Source organism: Gavia stellata, chromosome 10, assembly GCF_030936135.1.
Source record: "Gavia stellata isolate bGavSte3 chromosome 10, bGavSte3.hap2, whole genome shotgun sequence".
Taxonomy (NCBI): domain Eukaryota; kingdom Metazoa; phylum Chordata; class Aves; order Gaviiformes; family Gaviidae; genus Gavia; species Gavia stellata.
The window spans coordinates 16,188,017-16,213,515 of record NC_082603.1 but is presented as its reverse complement, the minus strand read 5'-3'; the positions used below and the strand labels follow the sequence as shown (position 1 = coordinate 16,213,515).

General features: G+C 36.2%; 1 protein-coding gene across 3 annotated transcripts in view; it reads left to right on the top strand.

Annotated features, from left to right (window-relative positions):
• The window catches only part of PTBP2 (polypyrimidine tract binding protein 2), a 53,422-nt gene extending 33,477 nt beyond the window's left edge, over positions 1–19,945 (top strand). For 2 of the 3 annotated variants that reach the window (XM_059822289.1, XM_009809510.2), the window contains 7 exons: positions 7,573–7,768; positions 15,248–15,402; positions 16,854–16,887; positions 17,320–17,412; positions 17,796–18,012; positions 18,115–18,192; positions 18,344–19,945. In XM_059822289.1, coding sequence (XP_059678272.1) covers positions 7,573–7,768; positions 15,248–15,402; positions 16,854–16,887; positions 17,320–17,412; positions 17,796–18,012; positions 18,115–18,192; positions 18,344–18,473 — 903 coding nt within the window. In that variant the 3' untranslated portion in view covers positions 18,474–19,945. Of the gene's footprint in view, positions 1–7,572; positions 7,769–15,247; positions 15,403–16,853; positions 16,888–17,319; positions 17,413–17,795; positions 18,013–18,114; positions 18,193–18,340 lie in introns of all 3 variants that reach the window. The other variant, XM_059822288.1, reaches the window with a different exon arrangement.
• Positions 19,946–25,499: the final 5,554 nt, after the last annotated feature.

Below are 25,499 nucleotides of genomic sequence, written 5' to 3'. Positions count from 1 at the left end.
GATCTTTAACCTACAATTACTGCAGAAATTGACTGTAGTAATTTACATTCATATTTGAAATACTTGATAAACGGTTGGATGCTAATGTGTTTGTTGCAGAATGTTGTAATTCAGTCTTGATTTGTGTTTGGAAAGTTATTTTTCAGTAATAGATGTTAACGTTGCTTTTAAAGTGCATTTTTGAAGCAAAATGTGACATCAAGTGATAAATCTTTTGACTTCATTTTTTGAGTGTCACATATATTATCAGAAGATTTAATGGAAAGATGGCATCTGTGAAATGGACTGTAGTGATTTGAAAATTATCAGTGTAATTCTAGGAATATATTATAAAGAAGTGACAAAATAACAAAAGGATGAGGTATGTAAAAGTTTGAAAGGAACCTAAGAATCTCTTGCTGTTTTTGACTTCTGACAAACTGGTACTAGCTCATGGGATACTGTATTGGTCATAATTTAAAAAAAAAAAGAAAAAAGCGCATGTATTTGTTTCTCCAGTTTTGCATGTTTTGATTAGGGTAGCTGTTCAGTAGTGGTAGCTCGTGTGTGAATGACTAAACTTCGTTGAATAACAGTGACTCCTGCATGTGCAGTCATTGTCAGAGTGATCTTGGAGCCTATCTTAGTGACAAATTGAAATGGTCTTAGGTTTATAGTTTCGTATTTTAACCATTCTATACATAAATAGACAAAATGCTAAGAGTAATTCCAACTGCAAGTATTGAAGAATGCTAAATTTGAAGGAAGGTTTGATTTCCCCGCTACCCTCCCAAGCTAAATAGAGTAAAGTAAGTACAGCACTTATGATTGAGCTACTGTGGTAAAACATGAAGTGCCACCAAAACAAAAATAACTAAAGAGGAGAAACAGTCAGATGATAGGAAAAACCCTCCAGTTTAAATACATCTGGAAATACAGTAGAAGCAAGAGGATGTGGTGGCTATACTTAAGTTGCATGGAGTTCAAAATTAAAAGCATGGTAAAAGAGTAAAGAAGTTCTCAATTTGTTTTCCATCAGTTGTTACTGTAGAAGATAATGGGGAAATTTAATTTTCCACTGGCACTCTTCACAGGAAATCAGAATGTGGCCTTAATAGAAATTGAAGACTTATTAAGGAAGTTAAAGAGCAATTTGAAAAACTCAAGTGATGTAAGTACCAAGGAGAGATGCTATTCATTTGAAGGTTCTGAGAAAATAGTGACACTGACAAGAATGTACAATATGAAGCCTCTAGCCCTATGGGACGACTTTTGCTATTTGAATGAGCAAGTAGTGAAAAATTGCATTCCTGCTCCACTTGCTTTGTGAGAAACTCATTTCCTGTAAAAGTAGATTATGGCTACACTGATTCATGTTTCATCACCACACTCAGATTGGATCATTACAGTTTGTTGTAATGGCAAGTAAAGGTGAAGATGACAAACTTCAGGTTCTGTGCAATGCAGCAGCCTAGCCATGGGTTGGAGAAAGCACTGAGAATGTGCAACAGTACAGCACATTGAATTACTGTGCTTCTCCTAATGAAACAGAAGGCGATGTCCTGGAGATGACTATATGCATAAGGAGATATTCTAAGCATCAAAAATAGCTCATTTTCATAGTAAATGATCAGTACCCAGCGTATAAGCAGCAAACTTAAATATTTGAATACCAGTAATCTGGTACACCACAGAAAGATCAGAATGCCAGTGTTTCTAGCTGAACAGCTGGCTAATTCAGAGTATTGTCTTTGTTGTGTAAATGCACCAAAAGTACTCTTGCCAAATCTTGGATATTGACAGTTACTAATGCCTCATCTATGGAGGATTAAATGAGATTCATATGTAGCACATGGCAGTCATCTTGTCCCAACATGGGTTAAAATTATCACAAGTCTAATAGAGGGTTTCTGTTACAGTTGGCCAGTTGGTCCTTACTTGGCCCATAGGTGAATCAGAGTACCTCCACAGAGATTCTCTTGAGGTTTGACTCTACATTCAAGATGTCTTCTTTCCAGTTGTTTTGAGTGACAGCTTCAGGGTGGCTCTGCACTGGTAGCAGTCTGCAAAAGATCTCTGCTAGGCTACATTGCCGTAAAATCTGTAATAGGAACTTCAGGTAGTCGTTGCCAGAATGCAAAGCAAGGACATCTCCAGATAAGATGTTTAGCTTCAGGGCGATTATCCATCATTATAGCATTAAGGATTTTTGGCCATCTTGAATCATAAAGAGCACAATTTGTGCTCAGAAATGACAGGTAGTGTTCAGGTAAACAGAAGAATGCCGGATTTTATCCGTTGTATCAGAAAGCCCAGGAGGTGCAGCAGTAGTGTTTGTGTCCTGATTTTCCAATTTTGTAGAAAAGAATGAGATATGCAACTGGTCCTTCAGTCAAGGAGCTGCACATTAAAAAAAAAAAATAAAAAAAAAATCTTTTGGAGAATGGAACGTGTTTTACGTACACTTCTTAGCCACAGAAACTTCTCATATCCAAGACACTTGTCTCAAAAGAAATTAATTTCATTCAAATGCATATCTGTAGGATGCACTTGAGACACATCTCTCTCAAGAGATATTTACCATATGACCTTCCGTTACTTTGAGGTACTTATTTGAGCTGGAGTGTGTTTTGTGAGGCTTACTTCTTTTTTTTAATGCTTAAACTGTTACGCCCTTCTAAAGATCGTGTTTCTTGTTTCTCCTGCTTTGTGTGCTTTGGGAAGAGAGAGAGAGTAGGGACTAAATTTGTTGTGTTGCCCCTCTCCGCCACTTCTGTCTTGCCACTCTAATTTCATTTTTGTTTATCGGACCCTGGTAAATGCTTTCCAGCTATCCTAATCCTGCAAGAGATCTGTTTCCTGTCTTGGATCATCATCTTAGGTGCCTACAGTGTTTGACAAAGAAGGGGGCAGATATACTACTTGTTGTGGCTTGAAGCCATGTGTCTCCAGAAATATCTGCTAGCTAAATCTCTGTACTCTATTTCTGAACTGGGAAACAAGAATACCAAAATGTCACATGATTTTTTGACTCCCAAACTGTGTTCTTGTCTGTCTTTTAGGTACCGTATGTGAATTAGCTAAAGAATATTGTAAGTGGCATATCTCTTCCTGATTTTTAGAGGGCTACCTTGACCATCTCCTGTAGGAGGGTTTCATTCCACAGATTAATGGTCTATAGAGGCCTTAGGAGAAGCTCATCAAAGCATAGTTCCTATGAATATAGCACTTTTCATGGGATTCTTCTTTCACAAGTATTTTCAGGTATCTTGAACCCTGAAAGTAAAACGAGCAGCAGTGAATTCTATCCATTACCTTAGAAGGCTCTTCATTCAGGTGAGGAAAGCCTGAGAGAAGAAATGATTCTAGGAATATTCTTCCTCCACTCCAGAGCCTCCTGAGAGATCTAACTCTTACCTGCATGAAGTTGCAACGAAGAGCTGCATCAGTCATTCAGGACGTTACAACATTTTGTAACGTTGTAGAGTACTTTTGCCATCTGAAATCACCTTTGCTGCTGTTATCACTTCTCTCAACATCCGCAATCACATTGGGAAATGAGAGATCCTAGTGTCATGAGTCCATGTTGACTAAACAGAAACTCATACTGTCCTTTTGCAGAAAAGTTGCGTGTGGTTGATTACATCAGCAGCAGGAGAAAATACTGTTTATTGAACTCTTTGTCTTTTTTTTCTTTTTTTTTTCTGTTGAAACAGTGTCTCGTCTCACCTCTTAATCTGTGGGATCTTTTCTCAGTCAGCAGTTTTCATCTCTTCATCCTCCTGGCTGTCGTGAGCAAAAGGAGAGGGTGGTTTGACATTATTTTTGAAAAATCGGAGAGTATTTTGTTTTGTGGTGCAGACCTCTATTTCATCAATATTCCCTGTACGGTCATTTTTACTGTCTGTGAGAGACAGTCATAGCTCTCTGTTCTGTATCCTTATGACTTCCCAGGCTATTTCTGCTATTTTCTGTGTTGTTAGGCCTTGTTTGCTTATTCTTGCCCTCCGTGAAAGGTGTTGCCTTGAAACACGAGCAGATTTTGGATTCTTTGTGAATATAACCCCAGTTGTTAAGACCTTTTCTAAATATTTTGAATGTTTCTACTGTAGTAGTTGTCTAGGAATACTACCTTCTTTCCAGCCAAATCTGCTATTTCAGAACTTTCACTAGTATAGGGGATTGATTTTCTTTATTTCTGCTTTGCTCCCTTTCTTAACTGCTGTAGCTGTTGTAGAACCATGCAGCATACTTAGTTATTAGGAGTCATCTTTTTGTGTGGGGGTGGTGGTGGTGGTGGTGGTTTTTTTGGTGGCGGTGGCTTTTTCCCCCCCCAAAACCAATCTTAAGTGGTTGTAGAGAAACTTGTATGGATGATAGTGTGTTTGCACTGTGGAGTTGAGGTTGTGCACAGGAGTACACTGTGGACTTGAGGTCATTGTGGCAGTTCAGGCACATGCCTCTCTCCTTGGGTTATGTGTCAGTCTGAATTGAGAAAGGGATTTTTTTTTGTTCTTTTACCACTGTTTTCTATTGGTCTTCTGCATGTTCTTACTAGCCATCTTGTTTGTGTGCTCCTAAATACCACAATGTGTTTTTTCAGGAATCTGACATGTCTGCTGACAGGCTCTTGGCAGGAGGTGAGCCACTCATCAGAATGATTTTTCCCCCTTGGGAAAGTCCAAGAGGAGGGTACTTTTTAGTGACAAGGGAGAGGGAGGGAAGGTAGGGGCCTGGAAACGATTCAGTATCATTACACTCTCAGTATCCCATGATGACATAAGCCTCAACAAAAGTATCAAAACTCAAGTAATGAGTTTGCTGGCACAGGCAAGATAAAGAATGATACTCACATTTTGTAGAAGGGTCCCGTGATGCTTGATCTCCTTGCTTTGGTGTGTGTGTGGTGTGGTACTGTGTCACATGTGAATGTATGTATAGATAAATGCTCAAAGAAGGAGCAGTTTCTTAGCAGTAACTAGAGTTCTTTTGAGACGATGTCTGTATGTACATTTGCTAACAGTATGGGTACTGTCTTACCAGTTTTTTCAGGATGTCTGTTTGAGAGGAACAGGGTTTGAGGGTTTGCTGCACATTCTTTTATTGCCATATAGGAAGGAGCTCAGGACACACACGTTCACAGTTGTGAGTTTACATGTGAACAGTTAATCTTGAAAAAACCCTAGTTGCTGGTAATCTTTCTTGCATTGTTATTGCAGGTGTATGATGCTGCTGGTAGAGGTAGGTGGGGTGACTCGTTTTTGGTTTTGATCTGTTGCAAGGAGCCTTTCCCAGACTGTGACTACAGTGCTCATTGAGAGTGCGTCTCCTTCCTTTCCAGTTCAGGATGTTCTTTCAGACTGTCTGCATCCCAACTACAAGGGGTTTCTCTTGCGCGGTATTCTGTTGTATGTACTTTTGGCCACCTTGAATTTGTCAAAAAGAGGAGTTTTTCTTGTTTCAGTAAAAGTTGTAGTTACTTATGCAGCTCCATTTTAAACATTGACTACTCTGGAAACTACAAACACAGGTATATTTTGGGTTGCTACTGAAGTCTAAAAGATTTTCATCAACTTCACAGCCTTCTGCCAACCATAAATCAGTGTGTCTACAGACTCCACACAGAGGTATAATGTGAATCTTGATTGTGTTTTAAAGACTTACAGCTTTGTGTCATGGTCCTGTGATATGGATCAAGCTAAAGGATACTGCCTTTTTGGTCTTATTCATACCTAGTTTTCCTTGATGGCATTGTCCTTGACAATAAGTAAGTTCTGGTTGCATAAACTGGACCTACCTTTATCCATATCTTAGTGGATTTTAGAAGGTAAGAAGTCTTCTAAAAGTGATGACTGATTGTCAGTGTATCCTTTTTTAAGTATAAGCATTCAAGTGAGATTCTTTTCCCAAATACCAACATGAGGAGTCTTGGGTTCTGCTTTGCCACTGTGTATAAAAGAGCAAGCAAATTCTGTATTCTGTAATGGCGACGCCCACCACCACCCCAACAATACAGAATTGATCCTCAGCTTGTATTCTGTGAATCAGGACAGTAGATCTTGCTTTGCCAACATTGTATAAAGCGTTGTTTAAGCTGAGTTTCAAGCACAGGATTTTCTCCGTAATTGCTAAGTATTTGTTGAGACCATGTCTAGATTGTGAGGTTTCTATACTTTTTTATTATTATTTTCTTGTTACTTGGAAGTTCTAATAATACTGAATTACTTATTCTTGTACATTGGCTGCTAATGGTGGTAATTTGTTTAAGTGATTTAATGAGCCCTGGAGATGTCAGCTGTGATAATACATTTTGTAGGAAGGGACAGCCTTGCTGGTCCAGATCTAGCAGAGGGGTGTCTTCAGGATGCTCAGATTCCAGATGCATCACTGTATGAAAATAGCTATGTTGCTTCCATACCCAGCAGGCACAGTAGGTTTGTGCAGTGCTTGGATCAAAATAGTAAGTCCTACTAGAACTTGAATGCGTTGAAAAGTGCATTGCAGATGTAACCAAGCTAGCTGCGCAAGAGCTAGCTCAGGTCCAGAAGTGCTACATTTCAGTCCAGCATTAATAAAGAAAAACAAAAGATCAGATTTTTGTATTTCAAAGTGATTTATTTGTTTTTTTCACCATGTGTATATATAAGGTAGTTTTATATTTGACATAATGACTTGATTGAATGGATTCATTTTTAAGATGAGCTGTATCTTCACTTCCTAGCATTTCTTAAGAATATAAACAAACTTAGTTACAAAAGTTTCCCTTTTTTTAATGTCTATATTTAGCTGTTAGTGGTTCAAGTGAAAGGAGAGTATGCCCAAAATGTAAATGGAATAAAATCCAGGTATATCAGTTTGCCTGGATGGACAAATGAAGATGGACAAAACATATATATAATTAGGCCTTTTTAGAGAGTGTTTTCATAAAGTTCTAAGTGGTGTCATGTTAAGAGTTTAAGTGAATTTCACTGTTAATACGCATCCTTTCAGAAGTACCAATTAATTGTGAAAATAGGACTTTTTAAAAAAAGTGTTAGTGACATTAGGTTAGCAGATAAAGTTGTTTTTCTTTCAGTTTTGGCACTAATTACCTTTAAGGGGAGAAGGAAAACATGCAGGAACAACATAAATACTGCTTTAACAGGCATGTCTAACATGATACTTAAGTCTAGATTTTTTATTTTTTTCCTCAGGTCAACTTTCCACGTAAACGAGTAGTTGTGTGATTTTTTTTTTATTTTTTTATTTTTTTAATTTTTTTTAGAAATGTATTTGGCATTATGTCTGAATTAAAGCTGTACTATGGAATACAGGTTATTTAACTATATTCAACAGACTAACTTTTAAGTTTGACTCCATTAAAATGTTTCTTGCCACATTGGTGCGTAAACAGTTTCTAGGTAAGAGAAGTAAACATCGAGCTTCCTGGAATCATGTTAAGAGAGGTTACTGCATTTTAATCTTAATTGGTTTTAAGCTAGACAGTAAGACAGTTAAATATCTATACGCTGACCTTGTTTTTAAAAAAAAAAAAAAGTTCTGCAACCAACCTGTATTGTGTATTTTTTTAAATAAATTGACTCCCTTTTCCAGGCCTTAGATGGTCAAAATATTTATAATGCTTGCTGTACTCTACGGATTGATTTTTCCAAATTGGTGAATTTGAATGTCAAGTACAACAACGATAAAAGCAGGGACTACACTCGTCCTGATCTTCCATCTGGTGATGGACAGCCGGCTCTGGACCCAGCTATTGCTGCAGCATTTGCAAAGGAGACCTCTCTTCTAGGTATGGTTCTGACATTGTTCTTTTGTATTGCAGAGTCAATTGATGAAAATGTTTATTAATTCTTTTAGCAACTAAAGATCTTAAATGGCGATAGTGTCCAAAGGCCCATTTAGGGTTCAGTCTATATTGTGATTTGAATTGTAGTAACACAATTTTATTGTCTTTGGAAGTCCTATGTAAATGAACGAGAGAATGCATGACAAAATGAGAAATGCACAAAGTGTAAGGAAAAGTCAAGTTAGTTCTATTTTTATTCCCAAATCTGTCCTCCCCTCTTTCATATGTCCCTGTCAGCTGCTATTGCCTACCTTGCCCACACTCCCACCCAAGTTTGTAACAGAGACTTAACATGATTTGCATGTTTCATTCATGCTAATGCTTATTTGTAATACCATATTATGAAAATAACACTTTGTTGGTTTCCTTCAATGAGGAAAGATTATGCTCTTTGCTTAAAAAAAAAAGGTGCTAGTCTATGGTTTCTGTAAATAAAAGGAAAAAAAATTCTGTAGTTGCACTTTAATGCTATGGCATGTGAGTTCTAATATCCTGTCGGCTTTTGAGTTCATCAGAAGTAGGTGAAATGCTCTGAGAAGGATACAGATAAATGTATCTTCTGACTACTAGCAAAATAATTAATGCATGCTTTGGGAGAAATTTGTAATTTGTTTTTTTGATTTATCACAATTCATTGCAAAAGTTTCACTCCTGCTTCTGTCAAGTTGCTGTTCTTTGGTGAGAACACATTTCACTCTTCAAAATTTAATAGTACTCAGACATAATCTCATTACTTTTGTAAAACCTAATTTATTATGTTGTGATCATTGTTTCTTCCACTTAGTCTTTTTTCTTTTCATCATTGCCCATTTTTCTTCTAAAGAAAACTTAAGAACAACATAGATTTCGTGCCTTGTTTTTTGTACACGATGGGCCAACTTTGAGTAGGTCAGTGTTAATGTAGTAAAGAGCGGTGTCTGCTCTCTGTGTGTTACAGAAGTTAGAAGGCATTTAGTGAATGATGTGAGCCCAGGAAAAGAGTGAATACTGTAGTTAAGGCTACTGAATGCTGCGCTATATCTGCTCTTTTCTGAAATCAGGTTACTTGAAGGATACATTTCATATCTAGTTGTAAATTCTGCACACACTCACCTCCCACAAACTTTGGGAGAAATGGCGTAAGAATCTAAAGTCTCTGAAGAACCCTCTGAATAACTTTTTTTCTCTTTTAACTTCCCATCATTTAAAAATTGAAATCTCTCATTTCATGGATTGATAGGGAAGATGGATAAGTGTTTTTCAAGAAGTTTGACACCATAGAGATGAGTGCTGTAGAAACGTCCTTGAGGCAGTTAGTAATTCTTTTGTCAGCACGTAATGACTAGAACGTAGACATGGGGCTGCAGTATGAGTAGTAAGGAGACAAAAACAAAGTAAAGAAGCTGCTTATTAATATAAGATCCATCATATTAAGTGTTGTAAGGCAGGGATTTAGGAGAGGAGAGAGTTAAAGATTCATGGTTTATAAAACAGTGCCAAATGCAGTATTACTTAGGTAACTCTAATTATGACATTTTCCTGAATCCTGAGAAGCTGCTGTCCAGTCTCAAGCTTACTAACGTATTTCATCAAATTATTAGATTTAATTTGCTTGGCATAATGGACTCAAACTCTGAGGATGCTTGGATCATTGCGTCGCTTTGGATACCTTTAATAATCAGGGTTACTATACTTGTTATAGTTATCCAAGTGACTAGCTTTAGCAGACTTGATGTTAGAGTGTTTTAGGTTTGAAAGTCACTTAAATGCTTTTTTAATTTTTGTCTACAAAACTAAGTTTTCTAACCTTTTGATATTAATCAGATTGATTCTTTTGTGTGTGTTGTGTATATTTTTGCTCGTAAAGTTATGAAGATGACAGTCATATTAGCTAATTAAATATTTTAATTCTCACTCTCTGGATGAACCTCTTTAAATGCACTGTTTTACCAAGCAGCAGGAAAATAAAAGGTACACAACATGAGTAACTTTCATTGCAGCTGTGAAACATTTTCAGAGCACCAGTGAAGTCAGTCATGTTTATTTTGATGAGTAGTGGAGATTATATATCATGGGGGTTTTTTTCCTCTGTAAAAGCATTCATTGTTTTGAAAGAGACTTAAGGGAGCTGGGTACACTTTCTAACTCTGCTCGTGGCCAGTTGGGTGGGCTTGGTATATTGTAACTCTACATCATCTGTCAAATGGGGATGACTATACAGTGATGTTTTTGTTGTTGTTTGGGTTTTGGTTTTTTTTCCTAGTTGAATTTTTCGTTTGTTTGTTTTTACAGAATTTGAGCTCTACAGCTGAAAAACTTTACAAAAAGGCTCCATAGTACTGTTGGTGCCTTAGCCATTTGAATAGTTGTCAAAATGGGAATGGTGCTTGTTTGAATATCGAAAAACAGGGTTCTCATTCTGGGCTGCTTACTGTGCAAAAAGGCACAAAATATGTGACATAAATAAGAAAGGACAAAGGATAGAAAAAGATCAAAAGCCTAAATGGATGGTTGTGCATGCTATTTATAGCTGCATTTTTATTCAGATACGCAAAAGGAGAAGGGTGAGAACACTTAAAAGTTCAGAGAGTTATAAGATGGAGGCTGGCAAACTGTGACATGTGAAATATCGCAGAATGACAGCAGCGATCTTCCTCCTGCTTCTTTCTTTTATCTTAATATTTTATTTTCTTTTATTTGCTTTAGAATTCTTCTTTCTGTAATGTCGATAAAGATATCTTCAGAGTGTACTCAGCCAGAGTGTCTGCCATGCCCTGTTCACAGATGGTTCCCAAAGGGCATGTTTATCTATGAAAGAGTGGAGCTCCATTTTGAGCTTAATGTGGTACTCTTCAGGTTCTTTTGCGTGCTCAAAAAGAATACCAGAAGTTGAACCTGTGGCATTCTTGTTAAAATTCTTGCTGTAGCTGTTGTCCTGTATGTGTATAATGAGATCACTAACAGAAAGTGTGATAGGGACTAATTTCTGACTTTTGCTTATGTTATGCTATTATATGCTGGATAGCTGTACAACTTGGGTGCCTTTTTGTTGTTGGCTTTTTATCAATATACTGTAATGTCAGAAGTGAGGTTTAGGTTTAACATAATTTTGTGAGTTGAGTTTAAGTGATAAGATGTGAGTCTTGTTAGTCTTAATGTTTAAGTCTCCATTAATACTAAACCATTACATATCTCAATTTTCTTCTGGATGGAATTAACCCTCCACTTCAGTAAATGTAACTTTATGATGTAGTATAGTAACACTTGCAGCTTCATAAGCTGTTACACAAAGATTTTAAAAGAACCTGCTATATCCCCCAAACCCATTCAGTCTTAAGTGTAAGAAGCAGGCCAGTAATAAGTACAAAAAGATGGTGGTTACTTGACATAAAGCCACAAAGATTGTTCATAACAGGACTAAAAAAGGTTCATAACAGGACTAGGGATGAAATCCAGTTCTCAGTTGCAGTTACGCATACCTACTGCCTATGGTTTTCACATATAAGTTCATCACATATTTTTAATATAGCTTTAATTTGCCTCATTAAAATGGCATCACCAATTTGCATTTCAGAAGTCACGCAAAAAGATACACTGAGGGGTAATAAATAATGTGACGTGCTGTGTTTAAACTTCACTGAGGGAAAGGACCTCAAACGGCGAGGAAAAAGGTGTATAATATTTGCATGTTTTCATTAATATCTGGAAAAAGCAAAAACCTGTTATCTGTAGTTTTTGGAAGCTAAAATAAGGCTAGTGACAAAGCTTTCTAATACCAGTTGATCATGTTGACAACGTAGCTAACATTTCTAAATAGTTTCAGATAAGTCCTCAAATCTTAAACAGCGTGTTGCATGATAACTAATATCATAATCATAATACATGTACTTATTTATTAAATTTTTTTACTTGCTTAAATCAGAGTGCAGTGGAGACCTACAGAACAAGAATTGTGTTTTCTGTGGGTTTGTAATTTCTCTGACCTTTCCAAGAAATGAGGTCTATGTGTGCTATGTAATCGATTAGAAACGTATCAGCCAAATAGATGATCCTAGCCCTCACGCATCATTATTCATTCATTTATTACATCCTCAGCTGTGATGACATAAGGTGTCAGAAATCTTTGAGACTGTAAATTGGACATCTTTTCAATGAGTCTTGTTATCTTTTGAAAGAAGGAGAAAATCACTAACAGGCAGAATGAGCTGATTTCAAATGAATTATCAGAAGCAGATGGTTGATTTGTTTTTTTCTTTTTTTTTTCACCTAACATATGAAAAGATACACACATTTTCCCTCCCCCAAAAAAGTTAAAGAGGATCTTACAGAAAAAAAATTTTGAATAAACAGCAACTGTATTATACTGAACTGCAACAGACAAAAGATTTTAAATAAGAACTACTTGTAATTGCAAATACTAATATGTAATAATACTTTAACTCCAATTTAGATATTTGTTTAATATTACAGCTGGAAATATGTTGTTGTGGTTAGCGCTCCCACAGCTTTATCCCTTGCTGTTATCACTGGCTTTCTTTATTAGCACTTTCCACTAATGCCCCTTTTTAAGATTCTTATTAAATTAATCTATTTCAAAGGATAATAATTGAAAATATTTTTGTATGAATGCTGTTGAATTAATCTTTGTTTTTAACTTCTTCAGTGGGACCAAAGAATGTCCTGTAGAGAGTCTGATGGTACGAAGAATTTTGCCTTTTAAAGTGAAAATTACTCAACTATGCTCTGCCCCACTATCGAAAGAGCCATAAAAACTTCACTGGTCATCTTTAGATTCCTTTATTCCTAAAAATGCTGGACTGGCTTAAAGCTTCTAAGGTTAGGGAGAGGTGCCTAGACACACTAGAAGATTTGAAATGCTCTAGTATCTTGGCATTTTCTAATACCTAAATGATTGCTATTGACCTAGTATAAAATAAGTTGTTTCCCTTCAGGTGGACGTCTGTCACACCTTACTGTCATTCTTCGCGTTTCTGTCTGTATGACCTCTACAGTAGCTAAATTTAAATAAACGTGACATTCAGCATAGGCAATACAAAGTACTCAAATGTAGATTTCCAAAACAATTTTTTAGAACAGAACTGGATTTTTTTAAAGTTGTTTGAGGAGTTTAATTTGATATCCACAGGTTTCGCTGTGTATTACAGTCTGATTTTGGGAATAAACTTCTTTACTTCTTCCACAGGGGTACTTTCTTTAACTGTATCATTTATTAATTTGGTTTTTTTCTTGAAAGTAAGGCTATATTCTGCAGCTTTAACCCAAGAGCAAAACATGCATTGTATTTGTTAGATTTTTGTCTTGCTATTAATATATGTAAGTATATAGTATTACACTTTCATTTCACACAAAATGGATTTTGAGAAACAAAATTGCTATGCCTGGACTAGCAGTGGTCCATCTAATTTCATATCCTTTCTCTGACAGCTAGTGTTACTTCTGGTTCTCTGATGGGAGACCTAGCGCAGCCCTCATAACGGATGATTGTACAGTAGCATACCTGGGTGGAGTGCTTTCCTAACCCCCAGGTAGCTAGTGTTTGGCTTACGTGATGAAGCATACTATATGACACATAATTGCCTATTTAATGTAACTGGCTGTTGTTTCTGTAGACCATCTAATACAGTCTCAAATCTATTAAGTGTTTTTTGCAGGATGGAAGAGAGAAGGAAGATAGGGGTTTTCCTTCTTTTTAGGTATTACAGTCAGTCCCTCAAATAGCACATATAATTGCAATAAAAGATCATATTCGTTACCTTTTGATTCAAGTAGATTTTCCCTTTATCTTGTGGCATGAGAGATGACTAGAATTGTCATTACTCAGAACTTTATATTCCTCTGTTTTGACTCCTGAATACTAACATTTTTAATCTCTTAAACTTTATCGGAAAGCATTCCATATCTCTAATTTCCTTTCTTAGAACCCTTACTGTTTTTTCTTCTGTATGAGCTTTGATAGGAAATGACCAGAAAATATTTTTCAATGCTTGATCAGTAATACTTCTAAGCACTATCGCAAAATAGTGGTGGAAGTCCTGTTCCTTTCGAGGGGTCATTTGTCCAGCCCAACAAAATCTCTCTCTCTTTCTTTTTTAAAATTATTTGTTTTTCAGCAATTTGTGTAACAAATCATAAATAAAGAGTTTATTTCCTTTTCTAGGAAATAAAAAAAAAAAATTGTAAACTTGCTTACTCCCCCTGTTTGTCCCCCTGTGTGTTCCCTTTTGATGCAAAATCTGGGATTATTCTTTTAAATTAACGGTTGAATATATTTACTATTATCTGTTTAATATTTGGGCATTGACTGAAACTGAAGAATTTATTTTCTTTTATGACTTCCTTTAAAATAAAACTTAATGTGCGAAGGAAAGTAGTCTTAGGTACATAGTATAAAGGTTATATTTAGACTGTCTACCTGGCATACTAGAAGATTGGTCAAAAGCTGTGTTAGCTTAGCATGGTCATATAAACATCAGAAGTTTTGCCAAAATACTGAAATCTGAGAACCAGACTGCAGTAAAAGAAAATAAAATACTGAAGTTAGATTTCTTTATTGTTTTTTACACATTTTGCTGCATCAGTGTCCTTTTACTGAATTCTGTAAAATGTGCAAATAAAATTTTGATCAAATACGATAAAGTTGTTCCTATATAAACCATGTATAGTGCATATGGATCACAAGAACCTTTCACAGATCCTGGGAGTAGCACACTCGCCTAGTACTCCAGTGACTTGACCAGGCAAAACCAGTAGGTTTCTACAGGATCTGAGTTTCCTTGAAAGAAGAAAAATAAAAGCACAGCTGAAGGTTTAGCTAATGGTAACATGTTTCTTCAGGGAATTGGATTACAAAAGCCACAGAGCATAATCAGTGGTGCTACCTTGAATCTTGAATTTAGAAGGTTGCCTCCTCACCTCATTTATGCTCTAGGCTTTGAGAGATATGTAGGCCTTTTCACATGACCAACTCCAGTGTTACATATTTAGTCTGAAGCATCAAGTTGAATTGAGGAATGCCTCTCAAAGGGTGATGGAAAATAAGGATGTAATGATGCAGAGAGCACAATTAGTGTTTATTCTTGCTGATTTGAGCAACGTTTACTTTAGACCATTTTGATAAACTAGACACTTTAAGCATTTTGGAGTACTGTGGAAACAGTTTTGGTGCACAAGAACGTTTATTTGAAAATAAAGTACTACTTACACCTCATCACTTCTTTGAAGACTTGATCTGAATAAAAAAAAATAATTCACATTTCTCTTCCTTACGTTAATTTAACAACCCATTTCACAAGCCTTTGGACAACTTTAACAGTGGAATATGGTCTGCTTTGTAGAGTGTTGTATGCAACACTTGTACTGATATAGGTACTTTTTTAAACGACTTCTGTGTGTTTCGTAAAATATGCTTTATTTTAAAATTAGGGCTTCCTGTTGCAGCTGTTCCAGGAGCTCTGAGTCCTTTGGCTATTCCAAATGCTGCTGCTGCAGCTGCAGCTGCTGCTGCTGGCCGTGTGGGAATGCCTGGAGTTTCAGCTGGTGGCAATACAGTCCTCCTGGTTAGCAATTTAAATGAAGAGGTCAGTGAAACAATTTTACTTTTTTTTTTCCCTCTTTAGTCACACTTCATTTGTCAGTATTTTATAATTTCTTTGCATTTGGCCTCTTATGTTTGGATTTTTAAGCTCAAAGTATTTTTGCTGTTTTTTTAATAATCCCCCAAAGTTAATTTTAAAGCCATTATTGTTAAATACTTTTCTTTTCCCAGGTAGCTAACAACTTAATGTCCTTTGATAGTCAGCTACCTAATTTTTCTAAGAAAAATGTGGTAACTACTGCATGTTTGACATTTGAATTGAAAGCTTTATTTTTACAAAATAGCAACTATGCTTTCTTTTGCAATTACCATCACGTAAACTAGAATTTCTGTTTTGTTTCTTCTAATTGTTTGCTGTTTCATTTCATGCTTGTATCTCACATTTTAAGGTCTTAATTTATGTGAACTACTCTAACACATTTTTCTTTGAAGGTTCTCCCAAAGATCTTGATGAGGCACTCTTCCAGTCTCTCTTAGTAATTTTTTTCTTTGCAGTTACTCATTTGTCTATAAAAATAATAATAAAAAATGGTGGCAAAGCATTTTCACCTTAACTGTATCTTTCTTGCTAACTCTGAAATCTAAAGGGGTTTATTTAGTTTTGCATTTTTACTGTCCTTTACATTTATTTTGATGGCTGTGAAAGCTGGTATGAAATGTGGGAAGTTTGTATCAGTCTAGCTGTCCCATTTTTAACTGGCCTCTGTCACTGTAAATCATTAAGCTTTTTTATCATCTAGTACTATTTTGTCATCCATAGTCTTGCATGTTAAAATGTTTTAGATCAGAGTGCCATTTTGAAAGATTTTTTGCCTGCATTTCATAACCAGCCATGCTTACGCAGTTAAAGTTTAAAGTTTAAAATTTCTATTGCATGCTTTTTTTTTTTAATTTATTTTCACGTTGAAATGAAATGCTGTAGTTTACTCTTGATATGAATGTACTTTACCCATATTTGTCTTGGGTGACTACATTTTACTCAGTTTTTCTTGTACAGTACATAAACCAACCATTTTCTGACCAAATTCCTGCATTTCCTATGTACTGACCTATATTTTATTTTTTTTGTTCCCCACTTCCTTATTTTTTTTCTTCTGCATTGCTGTATTCCCTTCCCCATTTCATCCTTTTCCCTTTGTGTTCAACTTCCCTTTCCTTGTCTTTACCCAAATTCCCATGCCCTTCCCTGTCTTGCCCTTCTCCTCGTCTTTGTCTACGTTCCCTGTCTTCATTCCCTATGTTCATGCTTCTGTGCTTGAACAAAATGTTCCTCGGACCAACTTGCCCCAATTAACCGCCTTGAAACCATGATCCATGACCACCTCACCATTCTGCGGGAACCACCCTTCGTTATGGATGATCTGTTCATCTCCGCTCTTCCTCGACTCTTCTCTCTTCTTGTCTTACGCTGCTTGCTCTTCTCTCCTTCTAAAGATGGTTACGCCCCAAAGTCTGTTTACCCTCTTCGGTATGTTATTGTTAGCACTATACTTTTATTATTGATTTGGTTTTGTTTTGTTTTTGGTTTTTTTTGTTTCACCTTAATTCTTATTTGTAGCTAGCACTTTGGCTTAAAGTTGAATAGTAAATCTTTTGCTATTTTTCTTTTGCTGTTTAAAACTCTGCATAGACACAGATTTTCTTTTAATGCATGCTAATATATTTTGCATGGTCTTTAATTTAATATCATTCACATAGCTTTGAGGGTTTATCAGAAATTATTCTTTTCAAAATTCACTATTCAAAATCTTTATCTCCTTTATTCATTTGTGAGAGTGTTGAGTTTGAGTGAGTGATCTTGTTGCTGTCTGAATGTTCCATTGATGTGTCAAAATACATTGCTTAGGTGACTGGCTTTAAAATGAACTTTTTCTTTTGGGTTACCTTTGACTTTGAAAAGGTGTTTATGGTGATGTGCAGCGTGTGAAGATTTTATACAATAAGAAAGACAGTGCTCTTATACAAATGGCTGATGGAAACCAGTCACAGCTGGGTAAGATTAGTTTTGTGTTTATATACCCATTAGTCCAAGTACTTGAAATTATGCTGTATAAAATCAGGTGAACTAAGCATGTTTCCATTTGTCAGTTTGTCTTGTATCCTGGTTAATCACAAGATCCAAAAATCTTCCTGCATGCACTTGTATTCCAGAAGGTCTGCACAATATCCTAAATGAATTCAACAGCTGAATCACATGTGACGGTCTTTAAATAAAATAAAATACTCGTGCAGATTCTGCAGACCTAGTTCTTGATTCCAGTCTTTTAGCATATTGACCCTTTGATTTGCTTGGGTGTTTTTCTTGTTTGCTTGTGTGATGTAGCACAAGCTATTGAAAAGTAACACTGAATTGAGTAAACTTCTTGTCTTTTTCAGCCATGAGCCATCTTAATGGACAAAAAATGTATGGAAAGATTATTCGGGTTACCCTTTCTAAACATCAGACAGTACAACTACCTCGAGAGGGACTTGATGACCAAGGGCTGACTAAAGATTTTGGTAATTCACCTCTGCATCGCTTCAAGAAACCCGGTTCAAAAAACTTTCAAAATATATTCCCTCCTTCTGCAACACTTCATCTGTCCAATATTCCGTAAGTGTTGGCTGTCGGTAAGCCAGTAGTATTAGTGTGAATCACAAGACACTGAATTGGCTAACAATTTCTTGCTTATGCTTATTTTCCTTCTGTCTGTAGACCATCAGTAGCAGAAGAGGATCTACGCACATTGTTTGCTAACACTGGAGGCACTGTGAAAGCATTTAAATTTTTTCAGTAAGTAACTTTTCTGTACATAGCTCTAACAAAAAGCTGCCTGAGTGCATTTTTGCAGCGTGTCTTAAGGAAAACTACATAGAGAATAGCAAACATTAGGAGCAACTCCTGTAGTGTTCGAGTTCCTAATGCCATTATTTTGTTTCAGAAGAGATCACAAGATGGCACTTCTTCAGATGTCAACAGTAGAAGAAGCTATTCAGGCTTTGATTGATCTTCACAATTACAATCTGGGAGAAAATCACCATCTGAGAGTTTCTTTCTCTAAGTCAACTATTTAAAAAGGCAGGTTGAAAATGAGGGTGTATTGCATTGCTTGGTGTTGTCACCTATTGACTGTTCAGGAAAGTGGGGACCAGAGTTTGTCTTCTGTTGGGTTTTTTTTTATTTTTTTTCATGTTGTTATCATTCCTTGGTTGTTTTAAAAAAAATAAAAAAATAAAAAAAATACAAGCAGTGATACTAACTGCTGTTGTTCAACTGTTGTTCAGATAAAACATCATTTTGTTTAAAAAGATTTCCAGTTAATATCACATTTTTTCAACTTAGTTGACGTACGTGCCTTAAAAAGGAAAACTAGTACTGCTGGAATTGCATAACTAGTAAAAAGCAAATTTGGTTGTCTGGGGCACATTGTTACATGATAACTTAAATATGTTTAGGCAGGGGTGTGTAAAAAGGTTAAGCTTTTGTTTCTCCTGCTTGATAGATTTCTTTATCTGCTGGCTTGTCACTTATTTTTCTTTTTTAATTGGATAAGATGCATTACGCTGAAAGAGTAAAATGATGTTATTTGATTTCTGCTACTTTTTGCTTTGTGCTCTTTTTTTTAAAAAGGCCTTTTGTATTTCATGGTTCTGGTCTAGATTCAGTTATGAATGTAGGCATTAGTTAAAATTAACAAGGTACAGAATATTAATTTCTTAAAGGACAAAAAGTGACTTCTGTGACTTTAAGCCCTATGTGAAAAGCATTGTGGAATCTTAACCTTTTTGTACACACTCTTGTGGGATGTATCATATAAATGTCAGCACTAAGTAATGTCTTGTTTGTGGCTGAATATTTTTCGTAGATGTTTTTGAAGTTGACATGACTTACGTGCATTTCAATATATATTGCCATCTTTAGTTTGTAATTAAGATATGGAATATGGTTGTGGATTTCTGAGCATGTACAGACTGGTCAAGTTAGTTCAGGAAATGGTGCATGTATTTTTCAATAATGAAGAAAGTTTGCTGCAAATGCTTGCAGGAAATTTTGTGGCAGTTTTTTCTAAAACTGACAACCAGGTGGGACCAAAGTTTATGTGCCTTTAGTCTTAATTTACCTTGCATTGTAATATTCAGTTTTAATAAATCTCTTCAAAATATTTTGTATTTAGAAATTAATCTGACTTTACTACAAACATGGCTCAGAATCTACAGATCCAGTTAATTTAAAAACAGTTCTCTGTCAGTCTGAACTGTTACCTTGATTCTGTTTAAATGACCAATACTTTTTGAAGTTGATGTACTTAGTTTCAAGATTCATAGATTCTGTTATCTATGTAGGAAAAAAAAGGTCATGTATATTTTCTATTAGTTGAGTTTTTACATCTTTAGAATTGTAAAATTCAGTATAGTTTGAAAGTGGCACAATTAAAAATTAATTTTCTAACAAGTTGGGAGGTTTGACGGTTGTTTAATTTCATTTTGTGTGTATTCTGCTTACCTCTGTAGCATGCTCAATAAACACTTCTGTAGCTCTGTATTCACCTTTTCTGTCTTTCTCTGCTGCTTTCTATCTCTCCTCTTCTTTGTTTTTCACTTCTACTGTGCTTCTAAATTCATGTTTATTCTCTGCCAGGGTGGGAAAAGCATAATATTAAAAAATACAATTTACGGCTTTTTACCATAAATCTGATGCTGAGAAAAATACCAGCTCCTTCTTTTCAGAAAGATAGTGACCCCTTTGCAGGCATATGTGCATATTAAACATTTCCCACCCTGTTATAACTTACTGCTTTAAAGACATAACTTTTATTGTAGTTTGTTAGCTCTCTCTTTTCTATCTTTTTAGTTTTTAAGCAGATTTATGCACTAATAGATCTCTCAGGTTTGCCATGCTCTCTTGCTGCAGTTTCATCTTTCATTTTTTTTGTGTCTGCTAAAGATTTTCTACTAATCATACAGTATACTCATGGGTTAAAGTAACAAAGTTTTTAACATTAGATTAGTGGACCATACATATTCCAGACCAGGATATTTCACCTTTTCAGAGACATGGGTTCAAATGAATGTAAAAACAGTATGAGCACTTTAATTGTGTTTCTTCATATTGCTTTGAACTGATTGTTGTGGGTTTTTTTCCCCTCAATTAGAAATAGGATTAAAACTGCTACACAGTCCACTCTTAAGAGTAACTGTATGATCCTGAAGCATTACATTGGTAAAAGCTGTCAGTGTTCAATTCGAAGCATTTTTCTGTCACTTCTTCAGTACAACTACTGTAGATTTATTGATGTCAGATTACTTTGTGACCTGGTGTCTCTTCTTTGGGTTGGCTTTCAAATCAATAAATAGCTATCGGCTTTTTAAAGGTCATAGTATAACGTAGGGGGCTTGCATTTGTCTTCACTACACTAAATAAAATGCATTAGGTTCTTACCTGTTTTATCAGAAATACACCCAAGATATGACTTGAGTTATACTCCAGACATCACAGTGATCACCCAGTCTGAAGTGCTAGTAGAATCAGATTCATTCATACGTTAAACTTGGGAATCAACATCTTTTTACAACTCGGGCACCCAAATGCATTGATATGACTGTCTCCCAATTGACTTGAACAGTAGTTAAGGGTCTAACTGAGCTGATCTTTTACATTTTTCATCTATATAATATGATGTCCCATATTTTTAAAAGTAAAAATGTGTCACATTTCCTTTTGCATATCAGAATGTGCTTGCATGTTTCAAATAGAAATGTGAATTGAAATTTACCATTCCATGGGTTCAGCTTGTGCTGAACTATTTCCACTCTAAAACATCTGTATCAGATAGCATACAGTGATTGCCATATGTATAATTTTGAAATCACTTTAAACATCTGCAGTGCTTGAGTATTTACAAATACAGGGTTTTTGTAAAACTGTAACTTACTCATGTCTTGCCAGGCTTATTTCCTTAAAAAGAAGTTTCTGTACTTCTTTTCTGTTTTGAAAAGTTCTGTGGCAAAAACCTCAAGGGAAAGAATATATATTGAATTTGATTTATTATAAATTCAGTAACTTTTATTATGAGGTTATATTTTTATCAGCCAAAATTAAAAGTAATGGTAGTTGTAATTGTCATGGAAGCATTTTTTATTAACTCAGTGAAGAAAATCACTGTTCAGTTATTGATACTTAGTCTTTAAAGTGGTATCTCTTCAGAAAATACAGGTTTAATGTCCTAACTGCTAGAACTTTCAAAAACTTGTTTTTCTTGAGATGGTACTGCATTTTGTATAGTAATTTGTACATTTTTGTTGTTATAAAATGTAAATAAGTTTCTGTTGTATTTTTAGCTCTTCAGAATGTGAAAATGGAAAGCGTCATTTTCATTAAAATTTTACTAAAAATAAGGTTTATGAATAACTTCTTACACTCCATGGAATGTGAGTTTTTGGATTACATTAGTAGAACTTTACCATAGGCATGTTGATACTCCAAACACAATTTCAGATTTTTAAAGTAATTCTACTATTTTGACAGAAAGCGGTTGCTGATTTTTTTCTTTGTGAACTGTTAGAGTTTTCTCTAATGGAGCAATGAAATTGGTTGGAGAAGTCCAAAAATGATTCTTTGATCAGGTAATGTCCACTGGCAAATACAGTATGTAAATGAAGTAAAACAAAACCTGATACTATTCTGACCAAAAATCGTGGCAAAACTTCAAAGTTAAGTGAATGCATTTGGAAGTATTTCTGTATATTGTGATTTAACATGTTATTAAAAGGCACCTTTGCCCTGCAGGAATAGCAGCTCATGTGACTATTTGTAGATTGCCGTTTTTAATGTTTTACATTAATTTTCAGTTTTATAAGCCATCTTACCAAAAAATCCCTTTGATTCATTCTAAGTTTCCTTGTGTTTATTGTAGCATGTTACAGCATGAAAGCACCCATCAGACATTTATCTGCAGTATTTAAGGCACTGCAATTTTATACCCTAGCTTACTCCAGATAATTTCTCTAATTGTCTGCTTAGATAATAAGTAGTTTTGTTGAAACACTAGGAAAAAAGATAAGAATTATGTCTTTCTCTGCAAACGGGTATATAAATCCACTAGTCCATCTCAAGAAATGGTTTTCCCACTATTAAATGTTTTACAGTGAGCAAGGCTTCTTAAAGAGATTTGATTGTGTTAGGTAGGGATGAGGCTGAAGTCTGTATCTGTTAGACCTTACTCCAGAGACTGAGCCAACCTAAAGTTCAGAATTTTGCTGAGGTGAACAAATTTTCTTTTAAATAATTAGGCAAAATGTCCCATCTCCTGTAATCCTGGTCTGTGTGGAAAGGGCTATGTAAGTTGTGAATGTGGTCAAGATTGTATTTGAAGACAGGTTCTCCCAGGTCTTGCTCGTGCAACACCTGCAGTATTTATTACCTTCCTGGTCTCTTGGGGAGCAGCTGCAGCCTGCTAGTGCAGTTCTCATCCACACAGAGGGTAAGGAGAGAGACTGATTTTTCTGAAGCAGTGGGATTTGGCATGCTATTTTCTACTTAATGGGCCTTAGCAAAGTTAATCAGTGGACTGCAGTAATCTAACTGTAGAGAATGATAATCTATTATACATTATTCTGTTGGACCACGATTAGCTTGCTAGAACCACTGACAAGGTTCCTGCCTTGCTGAGGAATTATATGCCACAATAATGAAGCTTTAGGGAATTTCTTTAACTTGTTTTTTTCTTTTAATGTAAGAATTTATTTAGAATTAAACCTAATCTGAGTCTCTTGAGCTTTGAAAAATCTCTACAGTGCATCTAAACACACATGCACGCGTGCATGGTCTCTTCAGGATGGTTAACAAAAGGAGATTGGTGAGTTCCTGCTTCACCCTAAATGTCATTTTTACCACATGATATACCTTTGTTGTAATTTTCTGAGTTTACTGAACTTTCCTCTGATCTACAAACTGACTTTGGAAGAGGATTATGTTACTCTGTTTTTCCCCCTTCAAAGTTTACAGCATGTAATATTTAAAATCTATATTCTTTCTTGATTAGTTCTGCACGCAGTCAGCAAAGGAAAAGCAAAGAACTTTTTTTCCTCGTAGAATGTGAATTAAATGTGGATTGGCTTAAATATCTTAAAAAAAAAAAAAACCAAACCACAACCTCAAAATAGCACTGCTATTATTAAAGAGTTCCGCCTGTTTTATGAGTTTCAGCCCAGTTTCATAAGGAAATGAGACATGCATAATTGCACTGTCTCCATGTGCATGTCCTGTTCCCTAGATAACCCCTGTCTCCTCCCTGTTACTCCCGAATCCTTCGGCTGGTTTCCTGTCAGAGGGGATGGAGGTCTCGCATACTGAGGTGTTACTGTTTCTATGCTCATGATTAGTTGACTTGCTAGGTCAAAGTCCTTATTTTCAGTGCTGTGGGAAAGGGAAGGAAAAAATCTGCTGCCTTCTCTTTTGTTTTGGCAGGAATTATTGAATGGGCACGCACGTAGTTCTCTAACAGGCGGCAGCTTGTGAGGTAGCAAACGCGACGGGGCCTGGGCTGCTGGGGGGAATGCACGAGAAGTTGGAGGGAAGGGATGTTTTGCAGCAGGAGCAGTATTGGACAGAGGAGCGTGGAGGGAGTTTCAGTAGGTTTCTTTGAGTTGTTTTCATGCATAAATAGCCCGTAAAAATTGTTGGTAAGGGGAGAGTTGTTGAATTATTGTGGGGGGGTTACTTTACAAACAAGTCTGGTCAAAATCTGTACAGCTTGTGAGGTACATGTAATACATTTTCACTTCCGCTCAACAGGTACGGAGGTGTTGGAGCTTAGCAATTGTGTGCAGACTGCTGTGGAAGCTGGTTTTCCCAGGATGAGTACTGACCATCCAGGGAAGCCAGCGAGACTGAAAGCCTGAAGCCTCTAGCCCTAGGATAGGCTACGTGTCAGGGTAGTTTAGGATGATTGACACTGATGGCTTGCCTAAGAGCTAGATAAAGCGAGCTAGTGGGATCTAGTACGAGATTTGTTAGAGAAGTCATCAAAAGTGACACATGTTGGAATTGGCGTTTTTTGATGAAAAAATGTCTACTGTAAAATTTCTGACCATCTGTATTCCATGGAACGGTGCTCCAGTATCCTTTGGGCTGTCCCCATCCCCTGTAGTTCCTTAATGCCCTGGGCTTACCTCTCGCGGCATCAGCATCCTGTGAAGATTTCAGTTGTGCAGCCAAAATCATGCTGGACGAGGCTGTTCTTTTCTGAAATGAGAGGTTTCTTGGCAGCTGCACCTGACAAGCACCAGTGATTTGCTGCACGTGGTGGGACACCAGCCTTGCAGCTGCTTTAAAACGTTGACAATCCTCAGCTAGTAAATAGCCACAGTGCTGTGCCAACAAAGTACTCTGCTGTGCTTTGCTGTCTGAACATTAACCGTCAGGTATTGACTTTAAGGTAATTTGGGTACATTTTTTGTGAACAAGGGTTGTGTTTCAAAGTGTGTGGACTTTTTCTTTCTTTTTCCCTCTCTTTAGAGAAGGGGGGAGAGAGGTTTTCCTGTTGATGTTTATAGAAAATAGACCAGAGGTCACCTTCATTTCCCAATTCTTAAGCAAATTCTCTAAACCTTAACCATTTTGGTCAGAGGTGTGTCTAACCTTTTCTTCAAACTCTGAAGACAGAAGTTGCACAACTTCTCTAGTCAGTGCATCGCTGCTTTGCTATGCTCACTGTCAGACCTTAGGGGAAAAAAAAATTCTTGACCTAAATCTCTTGCTGCAATTTAAGTCCACTTTGGTTTTTAGAAAGTGGTTGTTTTCAAATTCCTCCATTACATGTAGCTAAACCTCATCTTCTTTGGAGTGTAGTTACTTCAGAATATTTGGTTAATAGCAGATGACCTTTTTCTCATGGGTGGCTCTTCACTCATGATAGTTCTTAAAAAGGAAGGCGTTTGTGGTGCCATCTTGTTACACAGAGGTGGGTGTACTTTGAATGAATTGCTGTTTTGATTACAAAAGGAGAATGAGAATGGTAACACCAAGCATTTCCATGTTGCTGTGGATGAACTCTAAATAGCTTTTTTCCTCCTGGTGGTATACCTTGTTTGAGTAAGTTT